Source organism: Strongylocentrotus purpuratus, unplaced genomic scaffold, assembly GCF_000002235.5.
Source record: "Strongylocentrotus purpuratus isolate Spur 01 unplaced genomic scaffold, Spur_5.0 spur5_scaffold_7, whole genome shotgun sequence".
Taxonomy (NCBI): Eukaryota; Metazoa; Echinodermata; class Echinoidea; order Camarodonta; family Strongylocentrotidae; genus Strongylocentrotus; species Strongylocentrotus purpuratus.
In genome coordinates this window covers 8,306,334-8,321,368 of record NW_022145613.1, presented here as the reverse complement: position 1 = coordinate 8,321,368, position 15,035 = coordinate 8,306,334, and the positions used below count along the sequence as shown (strand labels likewise).

Here is a 15,035-nt window from a genome sequence, read left to right as displayed (position 1 = left end):
TGCCTATACTCAATGAAACAAAGTCCCTTGAGTTATTTAATTGTGATGAATAACATTCGTGCATACAAATAAATAACTTAAGTGTTAGTAAATCTATACATAAAGGTCACACATCTTCTTTTGCTGTGAAATTTAATTATTTAAATGTCTGATTTGTTGTGTTTTATAAAACATAATCCCTGCACTTCAACTAAAATAAAACGAAGCTCAAACAATTCCCTGACACAAACCTCAAACAATTCCCCAACACAAACCTCAAACAATTCCCCAACACAAACATTGAAGGTACTATTCAACTTTTGATGTGATGGTAAAAATAATTGAAATGATTATTGATCTGTCTTGGGGAAAAAAAAAAAAATCCCTGAAGGAATAAAGATGAGAGTTTGATTAGGAAATTGATATGATCATTTTCAATAATTAGAATTATAAGAATTATATTTGTACCATAATATGAAATATCCCCCACCCACCCCACACAAAAAAAATATATAAAAAAAATATATAAAAATATCAGCTCTTGTCACACCTACCTAAATAAATAATTTAAAGAGAATTCCAATACCGGTATTCGTCAAGCTCCATATAATCTTGCTACCCGTCAGTATGTGTGCTGATTTTTTAGCAAGTGTTTTCTAAACATATATAGTACCCTTAAACATAACTCAAACCAATTAACAGTTCTTACAATTCATACAAATCATTATTATTATTTACAATTTCATAATCATACAGAATAATCTAAATCAATTTAGCCAAAATATACAAATATGCTCTTGATAACTATAATCTGCAAACATTATGTTTATTTCATAGATAAAGCAAAGAGAATTTCACCATAGGAATGATAGATTGAATAAAAAACAAGTAAAATAATTTAGTGATTGGAGGTCAATCCAACTGACCTGTGCGGGAAGCAACATTGAATTTATTTGAACGGTCACTCAACCTCAAAAAGCTTTGCAAATAATTGCTCTTCCATGAACAAACAAAAATCAGAATTCCATCAATGTAAACTTCACATGCCAAATTCATCATAAGATATTTTCATGATACAATAACAATTAAAAAATTGAATCTGGAATTTAATATTATTAGAAAAAGGGGGGCTCCTTAATGCTAAAGGCTGGTCAATCCTTCCTTAATTGTAATTCAGTATACCTATAACATGTGTTTTCAAGTACTAGTAAATAAAAAAAGATAGAGTTAAAAAGTAGAAGAATCATGATGCACAAGCAAATAAAACTGTGTACTGCCCTCTGGGATAACTTTGGGTACAGCTGTTGGTTCGGTAGCAGCATAGGTAAACGTTTCAACATAAATGGAAGACATCTTGTTGGATGGAACACGTTTTAAGTAGAATAATACTTGAACTTCATTGTAAATTTCTTTATCAAGATGCATCACACTTTATCACTTAATACTATTACAATGACAGTCATTCAAGATGTTCTTTTAATATTTCAATAAAATGACAGAGTAATCCAAAGCAAGTAATGGTAAAACAATGTGGACCAAAAGTTGTAATGTGTTAACCTGTAATAATAAAAATGGCAGCATGTTCCTTTTTTTTTTTCTTGATTCAAGTTTTAAAAATAGCTCCGTCACTTTGTCAAGTAGAAATAATCAAGCTTAAATTTCAAATTCTAAATTTGTATAAATGACAGTACTCCCTATTTAGTATGGACTTGTGAATTTAAAAACATCTTATACAGTCGTCTGTCTTGATTGATGTAAATCGTCCATGCTCGACTGAAGCAGTATCTGTTGATGGATCCCGTTTGGGATAGCACCATTTTTCTTCTTCATCCCTTCGGCGTGCCTGGCAGCGACCCTCGGCGATCCTACCGGAGGGGGCGGAGGCGGTTTGTAGGTGAAGAGCGCCCCCATGAAGAAGATGAGAGAACCGACCTTGATGCAGGCAGCCAGGATGAGCATAGACCTGCTGAACGTGGCATTGTTGTAGAGCCAGCAGGTCCCCTTGCCATCGCATGAGTTCTCCCAGAGTAGGCAGGCCTTGTCGATGATCGCTCCAAAGACTACAGGACCAGGAACAGTGCCTGGGGTAGTATCAATGAGACAAAAGGATCAATGGTAAATTATTTTTTTGTCATTTCAGTTTATTTTGTTGTAGTTCTTTTTCCAGCCTAATACATGTACACGTTTATCTATTGCACTGAATATTTTACTAAAAACCGACTGATTCTTGGCCATTCAGGAGTACAGTAATTATTTTGTTTGGTCTGTAGTCAGTCTGGTGTCGATCTCATTAAGGGATCTAGTACATTGTCTGGCATTTCATACAAATTAATTCTTTTTTATTTAAATGCAAAATCTTTTATTTGTTTAACGACCATCTCATTTTCATTTCGTGAAAGAGTCGCATGTTCATGGGCAAAAGAAATGAGCATCCCTAATGATCAGTATTGTGAATTTGTTATTTTTCAATAAACATGAGATAAATTCATATGAATCAATAATTAAAGCATTCATATTTATCCAAAATTTAAAAAAACAAAGGCTGATCAGAAACCAAATAAATTCTATGACATTCTAAAGAGCTCCACATTCCTTACTGATATAACTGTAGTACTACAAAAGGCCCTAATTAAAGAACCAATTCTTCTAGACGATGCTCTTTTTAAAAAATACTTTAACTATTTCCTATTGTAGCTGGGGGGTATTACAGGTATGTGATTGCATGAGCCTGTTCGATCACAAAGCCTGGAAAACAGGCCATACACAACATACCTAATGCTCTGTAGAGTAAGGACTGCAATCCAAGTGCAAAGGATCTCTGTGAATGAGGAACACATCTGGAAGAGAAAAAAAACAAATAGAAAATTGATAAACACCTTAGTTTTGTTATAGGAATGGCTTGTACATCAGGGGGGGGGGGGATCTATATCTTACAAAGTCAGTGATTATGTAAATACCTGTGTAACTCCTATCTGAATGAATGAGCCTTCAAAGCATTTTATATTTACTTATTTCACTATTCTCTATTCTCTTATCTTTTTGTATCCTCCACTGCTTATATCTCTACCTATTCTCATCTATAATTTCACATCTCCTATCATCTTAGTTTTAGATGCTGTTATTCACAATGATACATTTGAAAACTGAAAATCATGGAGATTTGACAGCCAAGCTGGCAGACGGGTTACATATCAGAATCATCCTATTTGATTACAGTCAAAAATCAATAACTCTCGTCTCCAAATGATAAGAATTTCTTGCAATTTCTCAGGACCATTGATGCTTACCAAACATTTGGGGGGGGGGGGGGTTAAATTAAAAATGAAACCTGCGGAGGATACAACAATGGTAAAGGACATGTCAATGCATACTTTCCACAAGCATATTTGCTTAGATCTTTCAAGAGTACCCCATGGAAACCTTCAAGACCATACATGCATTTCACTCAATTCCGGCAGAGCGTAAAAGAAATTTGGCCCAAGAATCCCTGCCTGTTCCTTTGAACCTACAGTTCAGCAAGTCTCATTTACCTTAACGTGGCTGTGGTGCTAGGTACAACCGCTAGGATGGTGAAGAACTCGATGCAGAAGAGGAGTCCAAGGAAGAGATTGGTCCAGCCGCAAGACGATTCACATTTTCCCAGCGTGGCCATCGGCAGGTCAGAGGTGAAGTTATCGGGAGCAGCGATGCAGCTGCAGTTGCCATAGCCCTGTTGGAAGAAAGAAGAGAAAGAGAGACAGTTCAGAATTCTGAATCTTCATTTTGCTGGTAAGAATTGTCCAAATTTGTCTTCTCGAGGACAAAATAGAGGCTAAAACCGTCATCAAACAGTACATCTCTGATATCAGCTGGGATTGATTGTAGGACATATGCTTTGGGATCAAGTTAATTGCTCCACTTTTAATTTCTAATACTCACTGAATTAATAGTTTCTACCCTGGAGTCAACACTCTACAGGACCCTACTCTGTACCCAATCCTAACCTTAAATCGCAACCCATAACCCTTATCCTATATCTTTGACATAACAGAAGGCAGAGCAAATGCTGATCACCATCAGCTAGTAAAATAACAAAGTGATCTCTAAAGCCTTCCCACATGCAGCAGTGAACCACCTTAAATAAACCTATTAAAGCCCCTCTGCGCTAGTTTGGCCAGGAGGGATTAGACCTCCCTGCATGGTCACTGGTGGTTTTCTCATCAAATCAGCTCTTAATTAACATAAGAAAAAGGGGATCATGGGGGACCAATGGTCACCGCTCAGGCATTGTTTGCTATATAGAGGGCACAAGTAGCTATAAGTAGTGCAGTAGGGGGCTTTAAGGCTTTAGTCACACCAGACCAACTGCAGACCGAACAAATGATTGCATCACCTCCAAAGTCCAGAAAATCGGTAGGTTCAGAGTCGCTTTAAGGTCTGTCTGGCGGTGTGACTAACGTACTAGCGGCCTTTGTCGCACAGCTTACTTTGTTTGCATCCTACATGGCTTTCATTCAGAAATAAACCGGGATTTTTCTTTGGCAAGACTTTACTTTTTTTCTGAATCACATGTATATATACAGGGCTTAGTTCTCACCTCCTCTTCCCAGCTATCCACACACCCAGCATGGCAGGCAGAGTAGTAGATGATGTTGTCTACGCCACACACCGGTTGGAACATACTGTCGCAGAAGCAGTCTCCATTGCAGGTGTGTTCTAGCTCCGTTTCTCTTGACGTCACATCAACATCTCTAAAAAAAAAAGCAGGTTATGGGTACAAGGTCAAAGAAAACGAGGAACCTAGCTTTAACCCCTTCTGTACTACAAATTTTTAAGCAATCATCAACATTTAATTTTCAAGTATTCATAGAACTTAGCATTTCTGCAGCATACTCACTTTCAAATATTAAAAAGTAAAGTTGTGTGGCTTCTAAATATTGACTTTGAAATCAGGGGATCTGGAAAATATGATCATTATTATTATTATTACCGTACATATTTGACATCATCTGTGCCTGGGAGGGGGAAAAAGCAAACTGAATCACTGTGACCCTTTGGTCTCTCCTCCTGAAATAACTGATGTCTTACAAATATCTGATTTTTTGAAAGAAAATACCATAATCGTTGTTCTTTCTATCGTTCAACATCATTCATTCAACAATATAGAAATATGAGACTTAGTCTTACATTTCTCCATACTCGACGGTGACTCCAGCTATGTTAGGGTTTGGACAGCTGATGATGAATGCTCCAAGGAAGAAAAAGGAGATGGTGAGAACGGCCAGACACCACTTGATCATCCCTTGGACTTTGAGGTCGAACCTCTTGACGACGTAGCCACCGATGATGGAGCCACCTACGGCTGCTGGGATCACAGTGAAACCTGAGAGGAAATAGTAAAAAAGGTGGATATAATAATAGTTATAGTAATAATAATAACAACAATGACAACAACAAAAACAGCACTATCAAACTTATATAACACATATCATAGATAATATGTCCCTATGCACTGAAATGGAAAGGCGGAAGTATGATACAGAAAAGTCATTTTCTGTAATTGTTTTCTGTGATGCCTATTTAGGCTTCATCTTCATAGGCTACATTTAATTTCTTTTTTGTCTTAAGAATAAAAATTAATTCATTTATTGCTGGAAGCTGATGGAAATCAATAATAATGTGCAATAATTATAATGAATTGAAATTGAATTGAAATTCACTAAAAACATGATAATGGTCATTTTCCCAACTTCATTATGTTCTATAAATGAAGGTTGCAGATCTATATTTTAAATGTAAAACATACCCCTTTTATGTCATAATACAGACAACCCCCCCCCCCCAGGCTACCCTCTCTCCCCAATGGAAAACTATGTGGTCCCTGTATTAAGCGAGAATTTGGTTGAAAATATAAAAAATAAGAAACTTAATCTCAGGCTTTCTCTGTGCTATGATAAGCTGTGAAAGAAGCCTTGTGACTACAATTGTGCATTTATTATGATTACTGATTGCTGATAATGGTACCTTAAGATACAATTCACAATAAAAAAACTACTTATTTGCTAGAGGCACAATCCAAAGTCCAATCTATATACCCTAAACATAATATTTATATCACCTTCTTTTCATTTTCAAAGAACCCATAATGATTCCGACAGATTCATAAGCCTTTAATGTTCAGAGGCCTTGAGGAAACAAGATCAGCACAAAGCCCTCTAATGGCACAAATTGCGCTCTTCTAAATTCTTTAATAACCATACTAATTTCAGTTTATATAAAAAGGCCAAATTGGCAATCATGCCTTAATATGGAAATTACCCTACAAAATGTGCAGCTAATCATCTGGGGTTTTTTTCTTCTCAAATACTCTAAAGATTAAAAGCTTGTGAATGTGTGGGAATCATCTTGATCACATTCTAGGCAAAATGACCTTTTCTTTGTGAAGACTCCCATTTTCCATTAGTACCCAATCCAGGTTTATCCTCCAATTTGAAAGAAGGAGATACATGAATGGTATTCACATCACATGTATGTTCTCTTCACAAGATAATTGCTGTCATTAGTGCCGATGATAGACCCACATTGTTCGGCATCGACATAAGAAAGCTTTAATGAGTAAATGGCTCTAGTAATTGCGATTTCCTTTTATCTCTGAAATTGCCTCTGATGTTGTCCGTTCGGAGTCATAAGGGTATGAACTCTGTTGTTAAAGTATATGAGTTAACTCTCTTCTGGCTCCCAACAGTCAATTCAGGTCTTTTTGGAGCTTCATCTCTCTCAGCACTAAACTAAAATACAAGTATTGTTCATTGACATTATGTCACAAATGTTCACCACAGAACTTAGAAATGATCAAGGGATTTTTGTTGTTGTGTGCATATGTTTAATTCAATTCATTGTATACTATCTCATTCTATATCTTTTTTTGTTGATGGCATCTCCCAATGGTGCCATTTTAAAGTTCCAGAATGCACAGCAAGAAATTAAGTTTTTTGTTTTTATTTTTTGTTCTAGGAGAGTCATGTTGCAATGCATGTCTAGTTTATACAATTTTTTAAAAGGGGAATTTTCACGATAAGAAAAGAATTCATGGAATCAAAAGGGTTAATAATTTTCCCACTAGTTGACCGATAAGCAATTCTTGTCAGTTTGAATTGCTTTCCACTAGAAACCGAACCTTCTGGGATCTGGATCTCCCCTCCTCCCCCCCTTCAAAAAAAAAAAAACTGAAGGTAACATAGAATTACTATGGTCATCAAGGGAACAGTTAAAAGAGATCTTCATTGAGACTATTACATTTGACAAATGGCATCATTACACGAACACAGCTGCTTTATTAGAGGAGTTGTACACAACCCATTTCTCACTCTTCAAACTATTCTTTTAGTTCTATCCATCAAGAATACCCTGAAGAATTAATATCTATGGTTTTTTTTATAATTCTGGCTATTCTCTTGTTATTTCTGGTCCATACCATTTTCATTTGAAATTGCATGTACACTAAACCGTTAATAATTCAATGCCCCTGGATGACGTATGTGAGCAAACTAATTCATTTCATTTTATTTTATTTATTAACTCTACCTTATTCTAAAAGGAATACTGGTGTCAGCCAATAAATTGAGCATGATGATACTTAACATTAACATAAACTCTTAATATGATAAATCACTAAGAAGCTTTGGAGAAGATGTCTTTATGTTGACCCTTATCACTTCAAACTGCATTGTTCATTTGTTTATTTCTCTCTATTAAATACTTTCAACATTAATCTTTTGTGTTTCTGTTTTTGATCATTTCCTTTAAATAACAATTGGATTATCAATTTCATAGATATAGGCTAAGTAAACAGAATTAATTGTAATTTATTTTTTGGCTCACCCCTGATCTTATATTGCTACTTCAACGGTTAACTCATGCACCAAATAAGTAAACACTTTACTTTTCCTTGATTAATTTAGAAAGCCATGTGCGCAGGTGTTGACAAGGTCAAGAAAAAACAGTTCTGACAAGAACTAGAACTCTATTAAATCAAGTAATTGCCAAACTGTTCAAGATGAATTATTTATATATGCCGCACATGGGGTGGAGAGATAAGAAATGGGAACAGAAGCAAGTGGTTATAACATTAAAGGCAGGAAAGTAGAATGGTGTGGTGGACTATGTGATTGAAAAGCTGAGATATAATATATTATTGTAAAGAAATAAGGAAATAAGAAGTTGAGGCAAAAACACATATAGACACAGGTAATTTGTTGATTTGGGGGCCTTTGGGGCAAATCCTAGATAGTTTGACAATGAACAAATGCTCCAAGAAAATTAGTAACTGAGTTTATCAACAAAATCTCTGTATTAATAATGATTAGAATGAGAGTCTGACTACGATCTCCATCCCCTTGCTCATTGTGTTTATGAATGAAAATGGAATTTACACATTAATGTCACTTTTGCTCTCATTAGTCACATACATGTACATGACCATAAAAAAATGATTGAAAAGTATTGAGAACATTATATTTCTGGTGCAATTACAGCCTGTCTACTGTGAAAGCTGACTTTGCTTTCCATTGAAACACTCTGTACAAAAGACTTACAAGCTCAGAAAATAGGAGAGACAGATCATCACCAAGTGAGAAAGACAAGAAAGGGACAGGCAAGGGCTGTTTCCACTATCCCATGTTTTCAACGATCTCCCACTATAACTCTGATCCAGGGAAATTAGCCAAATTAACACAGAAGCAAATAGCAGTGCTATTCCATCCTTGTGCTCAGGAAATAAAGTGGAACTGATACCACAAGCAAACTAGGGCTATAGAGTACCAAAACTGTGACATCATAAAACTCCATTTTTAGAATTTCTCAATTTGAACTTAATATTACGAAAGAGCATCAAAAATAATGTGCAAATGTTGAAAACCAATTGAATATGTTAAGTACGGTATTGGCTGAGATATGACCATCCAAATAATAGAGTTCAATAGGAAATCACTGTTCATTACATTATGAACCAGAGCGAAACAACAGTGATTTCCCATTAAAATCTATTTATTTGGATGGTCATACCTCAGCCAATACTTATATTCAATATATTCAATTGGTTAACTACATTTGCACATTATTTTGTATGCTCTTATGGAAAATGAAGTTCATTTGGAAACTCTAAAAACAGTATTTTAATGTCACACTTGACCACTCTGTTTGGTGAACAAGCAGGCCAATCTACAGTTCTACAAGCACTTGATCTATAAATTAGATGCTTTTGCTGTATACATTATAGCTCTAGCTTATTCATCAAGCAAGCACAGGAGCTTTGTCAACTTGGGGCTATTGAAACAAGATGGAAACTTCAAACTGGGACTGTTTTCTTGAGAAGTAGCTGATAGGTCTAATGGGAATGCACCTACAAAGCTGGAGCAAGGTGCTAGAGTCTTCCATAAATCTTTCTCTGGCGGGCTCTGAAGGTTACATGATTTAATAGGACCATGTGTAAAACTGACAAGGGCATGGTGTAGGTGGAACATTACCCAAGACAGCAGCTGAACCTTGCCATGCTTGAGACACAGTTCAATGCTAAGGCACGGACTTGATCTCCTTCTCTCATTCTAGGTCAAATTTAAAACTTGAAGAACACCTAGACTTCTAGGATAACATAGCTTATGTTTTTTGTATGAAGGTGAAGTTAAAACAGAGTGAAGTGAAATATTATAGATAAAGGTTTATGATGGTGGAACATTAAACAGGAGAGCAGCTCAACCCTGTAGGCTTCAGACAGATTTAAATTATAAACCAAAGACTTGATCTTTCTCATTTGAGGTCAAACTTTGGGAACACCTCAACTTTATCAATAACATCATCAATTTTATTGTATCCAGGATGTTTCTGTATGAACAATAGATAAAGGCTTGTGTAGTTCATTCTTTACACTCGTGTATTTCTCAACTAAATCTTTAAACTTTCATTTACATTTTCATTTCAAAACATGACAAATAATTACTACTACCTTTATAGAGCATTGGCCCTATTCTTACTCACAAAGTTTAGACACACTTCATTATTCTAAATTTTGTCTGGTAGTCCAGATGAGCACCGGTGAGAAAGACTTGGCCTAATTACGCTTGACATATGTAAACTACACGCGAGAGACTTTAGGGGCATCAAAGTAAAATGACTTCTTCACCTTTGCAGAGGATCCAATGCAAACATTGTTGGCAACATTTATCGCTTGCTAGTTATTACTCAAGTTTCCAAATTTAGGCTCTCGCACACCTGTGTCCCTATTCCCTAAATAAACCCGATATTGGCAGCACTCCAAATAACTTTCATAGTTTAAACTTGGTAGGGCTTGGTGGTCGAAGACCCTACGATTTGTGAAATTGATATTACTCAATTGTGAATAAACACCACAACAACTGTCACCTTAATCCTCTCTTTACTCCTCCATCTGTTATCATCTATCACAATTGATTTATTCTACCAAGAAAAGACAACTAGAACAAAAGAGGTTGCTAAGATCAGCCGTGATGTCATTTTGATGGGTGGTAGATCTTTCACTCTAATTCCCTCAACAACTGCTAACCAGGCAAATATCCCTTTTCAATACACCGATAGCAGCTGTATGGAAATAATCACCACCCTAGACAAATTGGGAAAGAAGGCTTAAAAGCAGAATACCCCAAGGGCAAGGATGCATCAGCACAATGTACATGGGTTAGGACGAGGGTTAGGTTTAAGGACTGGGTTTAGATTAGGATCAGGGTAAGGGTGAGCTTAGATTTAGGTTTAGGTTTAGGATCAGGGTAAGGTTTAGGGACAGGGTAAGGTTTAGGGACAGGATGAGTCTTAGGGTCAGGGTGGGGGTTAGATTTAGGGTAAGGATTAGGGTTATATTCACACTCAGGCTGAGGCTGAGGCTCAGGCTCTGGGTTAGGGTGAGGGTACTGATTAGGATTGAAGTGAGGCCCTAGGGTCAGCGTTACAGTTCAGGGTATGGATACTTGCACAAAGGGGTATTCTGCAGCTGTTCTAGAAAGTATCATTCATCCAAGATCACAACTTTATGTATGAATTGAAGGGAAAAAATGAAAAAGTATAAAGTTCAAATTTTGTAGTATCACCAGGAAAAACATATGACAACAGGGCATGACACTCTCGATCAGCTGTTGCATTTTAATAAACAACTGGAAAAGCTGATAATCTTGGGCTGCTGTGAGTAATGGTCGAGTATGGTTGTGAAGACCACTGATTCATTGGTGAGTCTTCTCACAGATTTACACGATCCTCCCAACAAATCCCAGGCATGTAAACTTATAAGGGAATCAGGCTGATAACACGCAATGATCATCACGCTGCTGCTTCAATTGGGAGCTTTGTCTTGTCGGAAATAATATCTGCAAGCTTCAAATTGGGCCAGCATTTGCTTCAGAAAATCAACAGAAGTTATAATTCTCTTATCCTGTAGACTATTCCTTTTGTACTGAATATCTGATAGGATCCCTCCTCAAAATTATTCAAGCATTTGGTGTGGTTTTTCATTCACCCTTGTTTGTCCGGAATTTTTAAATGACTAACTTGTCAAACTGATTTTGTTTTGTTTAATAAGGGGGTATCTAATGTCATGGTTTCTCATGAAACAAAGTCTATTCAATCTAGTAAAAACCTATAATGGTTAGAAGCTGGTATAGATATGAAAAAGATGTTCCTAATTTGATATTCAGTTATGAATTTGTAGACTTTTACAATTGCCTCTTGTTAACATCTTCTCTGGAAGACTTGTAATGCAGTATGCTTGAACATTTGATTCTCTAAATAGCTTTCTTCCTGATCACCCACCTTATACTCTATTGCCTTTAGCAAAGAAGAATTCTTCTTCTTCTCTGCTCACTACATATAACACATGTCCATTACCAGACACAGGATCTAGTCTTGAGGTTGAAACCTTCAAGATCTTCAAGAGTACACGCTCCTGAGAGAAGTTGAGAGATGTGCATTTGTCCATTCCTCTCCACAGTCTTTAATACATAGGTTGTCACAAAGTCCATACAAACTGATTCAGCCGAGGACACAGGTTCGAAACTGAGTCATGTCTTTCGGATGGTGATGTTTAAAGGTCGGTCCCCAGACGTAGATAATCATATCTGATTGATACACATCTTTTAAAACCCAAGTACACACACACACACCGAAGAATGAATGAAGTTTGAGCACTCACCTACTAACAGAGCCGCCCAGCTTGATGAAAGGTTGAACTGTGATTCTAGGAACTTAGGTGCGAACACTGCAAAGCCAGCCAGAAGAAACCATTCCGTGGTGGCAGCACCACAGATGCACATAAAAGGAACATTCTTCACCAGGGCAAGAGTGGCTTTGGGGAAGTCCCTCAGGCTGTTGCCGAAGCCCTCTCTGGTAGAGAACTCAGCACCATTGTGGGCCTCGTTGACCCTCTGTTTGGCCAGTCGGTGCTGACCTGTGGTCAAGATAAAGGAATGATTAGCTTATACCATTTCATTTCAGGAAGGAGTACTCAAAGATCTTCATGGACAGTTCCCTTCCTCGGCAAGTGTTAATTAGAGACACTATTTAAAGGAAAATAGGAAATGTTAACCAGCAGTTACTATGGAAGGATGGAGTTTTATTTGTTAATTGACTTTCCTTGACTGTTTATTGGTAGATACCTTTTCATGCATACCCAACATGAACTTTAGCCAAGGTAATTACTTTACTGTATAAGAGTATTTGGAGTACATGTATTTTGATTCTTGAACCAGGGTACCAATCACCAAGTTGATCAGTGTAATACAGCATCATCTTTGTTCTGATCACGGCAGGTCTTTACCTGTTTTCAATTCCCATCATGATGACATCATCCTACCCCCTATGATCTACTGAAGATATGAAGTTATCAAGATTGACCTCTGACCTCTAACCCAACTATGGCCTTTCAGGGAAATGTTACAATTGCCATGGTATGAATCATCTTTTAGGAGCCAGAAGGGCATTAACTGAAATATTTTTAAATGGAGTTTTACTCTCTGACAGATGAACTTAGCAGCTTAGCGGCTTAGCGAAAGGTAGGGGAATGTAAAGACACATCTGGAACAAAACAGGTATGATTTTTGACAGTCATGGTTATGTCTAACATACAGGTAAAACTATGATTAAGACATTGACTGACTGAGCTAGTAATCTCTACTACTTGGACTATGCTAAATATTACCAAAATGGTAATTCTAGTATGTCTAATTTTACACTCCATCATTTGCCTATTTATTCATTTAAAACGATCCACTTTAAAATAAAACTAGATGGAATTCGACTGCGCGCAGTCGAAAATGATGCCTCCGTCATAGAGCAATTTTACAAACCGAAACGGAAGAAATTTTTCAAATTCAAGTTCAATTGTAATCCATTAACATGTTCTCAGAATATCGTGATTACAAGCAATTTCTCATAAACATATATGACCCTTTGATCTTTGACCTCATGACCCTAAAATCTACTCAGTTCATTGGCTCTGCAAGATTTCCTGAGTTAAATAGTAATCCATCTGTCAGTTCTAATGAGAATGCGTCCACAAGCTATTTTTGCATACATAATGAGCCCATGACCTTTGATCTTATGAACCATTCATTGGCTCTGCAAGATACATAAATGATCTAAGTTTGGCAGGAATCCATCAATCTGTTCTAATGATAATACGATCACAAGCTATTTTTGCATACATAATGAGCCGCATGACCTTGACCTTTACCTCATGACCCCAAAATCTAATCAGTTCATCAGCTCTGCAAGTAACATACATGACCAAAGTTTGGCAGGAATCCATCAATCGGTTGTTCAGATAACGCGATCACGAGCTGTTTTTGCATACATAATGTGCGCTGTGACCTTTGACCTCGTGACCCCAAAATCTAATCAGTTCATTGGCTTTGCAAGATACATACATGACCAAAGTTTGGCAGGAATCCATCAATCGGTTCTTCAGATAACGCGATCACAAGCTGTTTTTGCATACATAATGAGCCCTGTGACCTTTGACCTTTGACCTCGTGACCCCAAAATCTAATCAGTTCATCAGCTCTGCAAGATACATACATGACCAAAGTTTGGCAGGAATCCATCAATCGGTTGTTCAGATAACGCGATCACAAGCTGTTTTTGCATACATAATGAGCCCTGTGACCTTTGACCTTTGACCTACGTGCTCCAAAATGTAATCAGATTGTTTTCCTATAGTGATACACACTATCACTAAGTTTGAAGTTTAAATCTCCAGTGGTTCTTGAGATATCATGATAACAATCTCAATGTATGGAATTTCATAAGTTGACCTCTGTGACCCTTGACCTTTGACATACGTGCTCCAAAATCTAATCAGATCGTCTTCCTATGGTGATACATACTATCCTTAAGTTTTAAGTTTAAATCTCAAATGGTTCTTGAGATATCGCGCTAACAAACTCAATACAAGGAATTTCATAAGTTGACCTCTGTGACCTGTGACCTTTGACCTACGTACTCCAAAATCTAATCAGATCGTCTTCCTATGGTGATAAATACTATTCCCGAGTCTTAAGTTTAAATCTTAAATGGTTCTTGAGATATTGTGATAACGGTCAAACGGGACGGACGGACGGACGTACGGACGTACGGACGGACAACCCGAAAACATGATGCCTCCGGCATCACCTTCGGTGGCGGAGGCATAAAAAGCATAACAATAATAACATGAATGTTATAAATATAAAAAAGAAGATAATAATACAGAACAAAGGTATACATAAAAAAGAGAGAAAATGCCTATACATACACTAATCATTTAGTATTGATGATATAACATACTCTCTCTCTCTCTCTCCCTCCCCAGATAACACTACACTTGCTAAGGTACCTTAGAAGATTTAGCAACAAATTTCTTACCTGGAAGAGATTTTGGGAATGCAAGAAATGGAATGATGATACTGAGAGCCAGGAAAGCGGTGAGAATGAAGCCCATCCACCAAGCTCCAACAAAGAGGGGGCTCTCCGGATCGAGACCAAGGCTGTAAAGAGAAAATATGTTGAGCTTGTTAGACAACTTA

At 37.0% G+C, this 15,035-nt stretch overlaps 1 protein-coding gene across 1 annotated transcript in view; it reads right to left on the bottom strand.

The window, feature by feature from the left end:
* Positions 1 to 1,531: 1,531 nt before the first annotated feature.
* Positions 1,532 to 15,035, bottom strand: part of LOC577809 (solute carrier organic anion transporter family member 4A1) — a 67,600-nt gene continuing 54,096 nt past the window's right edge. Inside the window, exons 4-10 of the mRNA XM_030974842.1 lie at positions 14,875 to 14,996; positions 12,167 to 12,421; positions 5,146 to 5,341; positions 4,556 to 4,709; positions 3,510 to 3,688; positions 2,752 to 2,816; positions 1,532 to 2,060 (exon numbers count right to left, since the gene is read on the bottom strand). Coding sequence (XP_030830702.1) covers positions 1,708 to 2,060; positions 2,752 to 2,816; positions 3,510 to 3,688; positions 4,556 to 4,709; positions 5,146 to 5,341; positions 12,167 to 12,421; positions 14,875 to 14,996 — 1,324 coding nt within the window. The 3' untranslated portion in view covers positions 1,532 to 1,707. The remainder of the gene's footprint in view (positions 2,061 to 2,751; positions 2,817 to 3,509; positions 3,689 to 4,555; positions 4,710 to 5,145; positions 5,342 to 12,166; positions 12,422 to 14,874; positions 14,997 to 15,035) is intronic.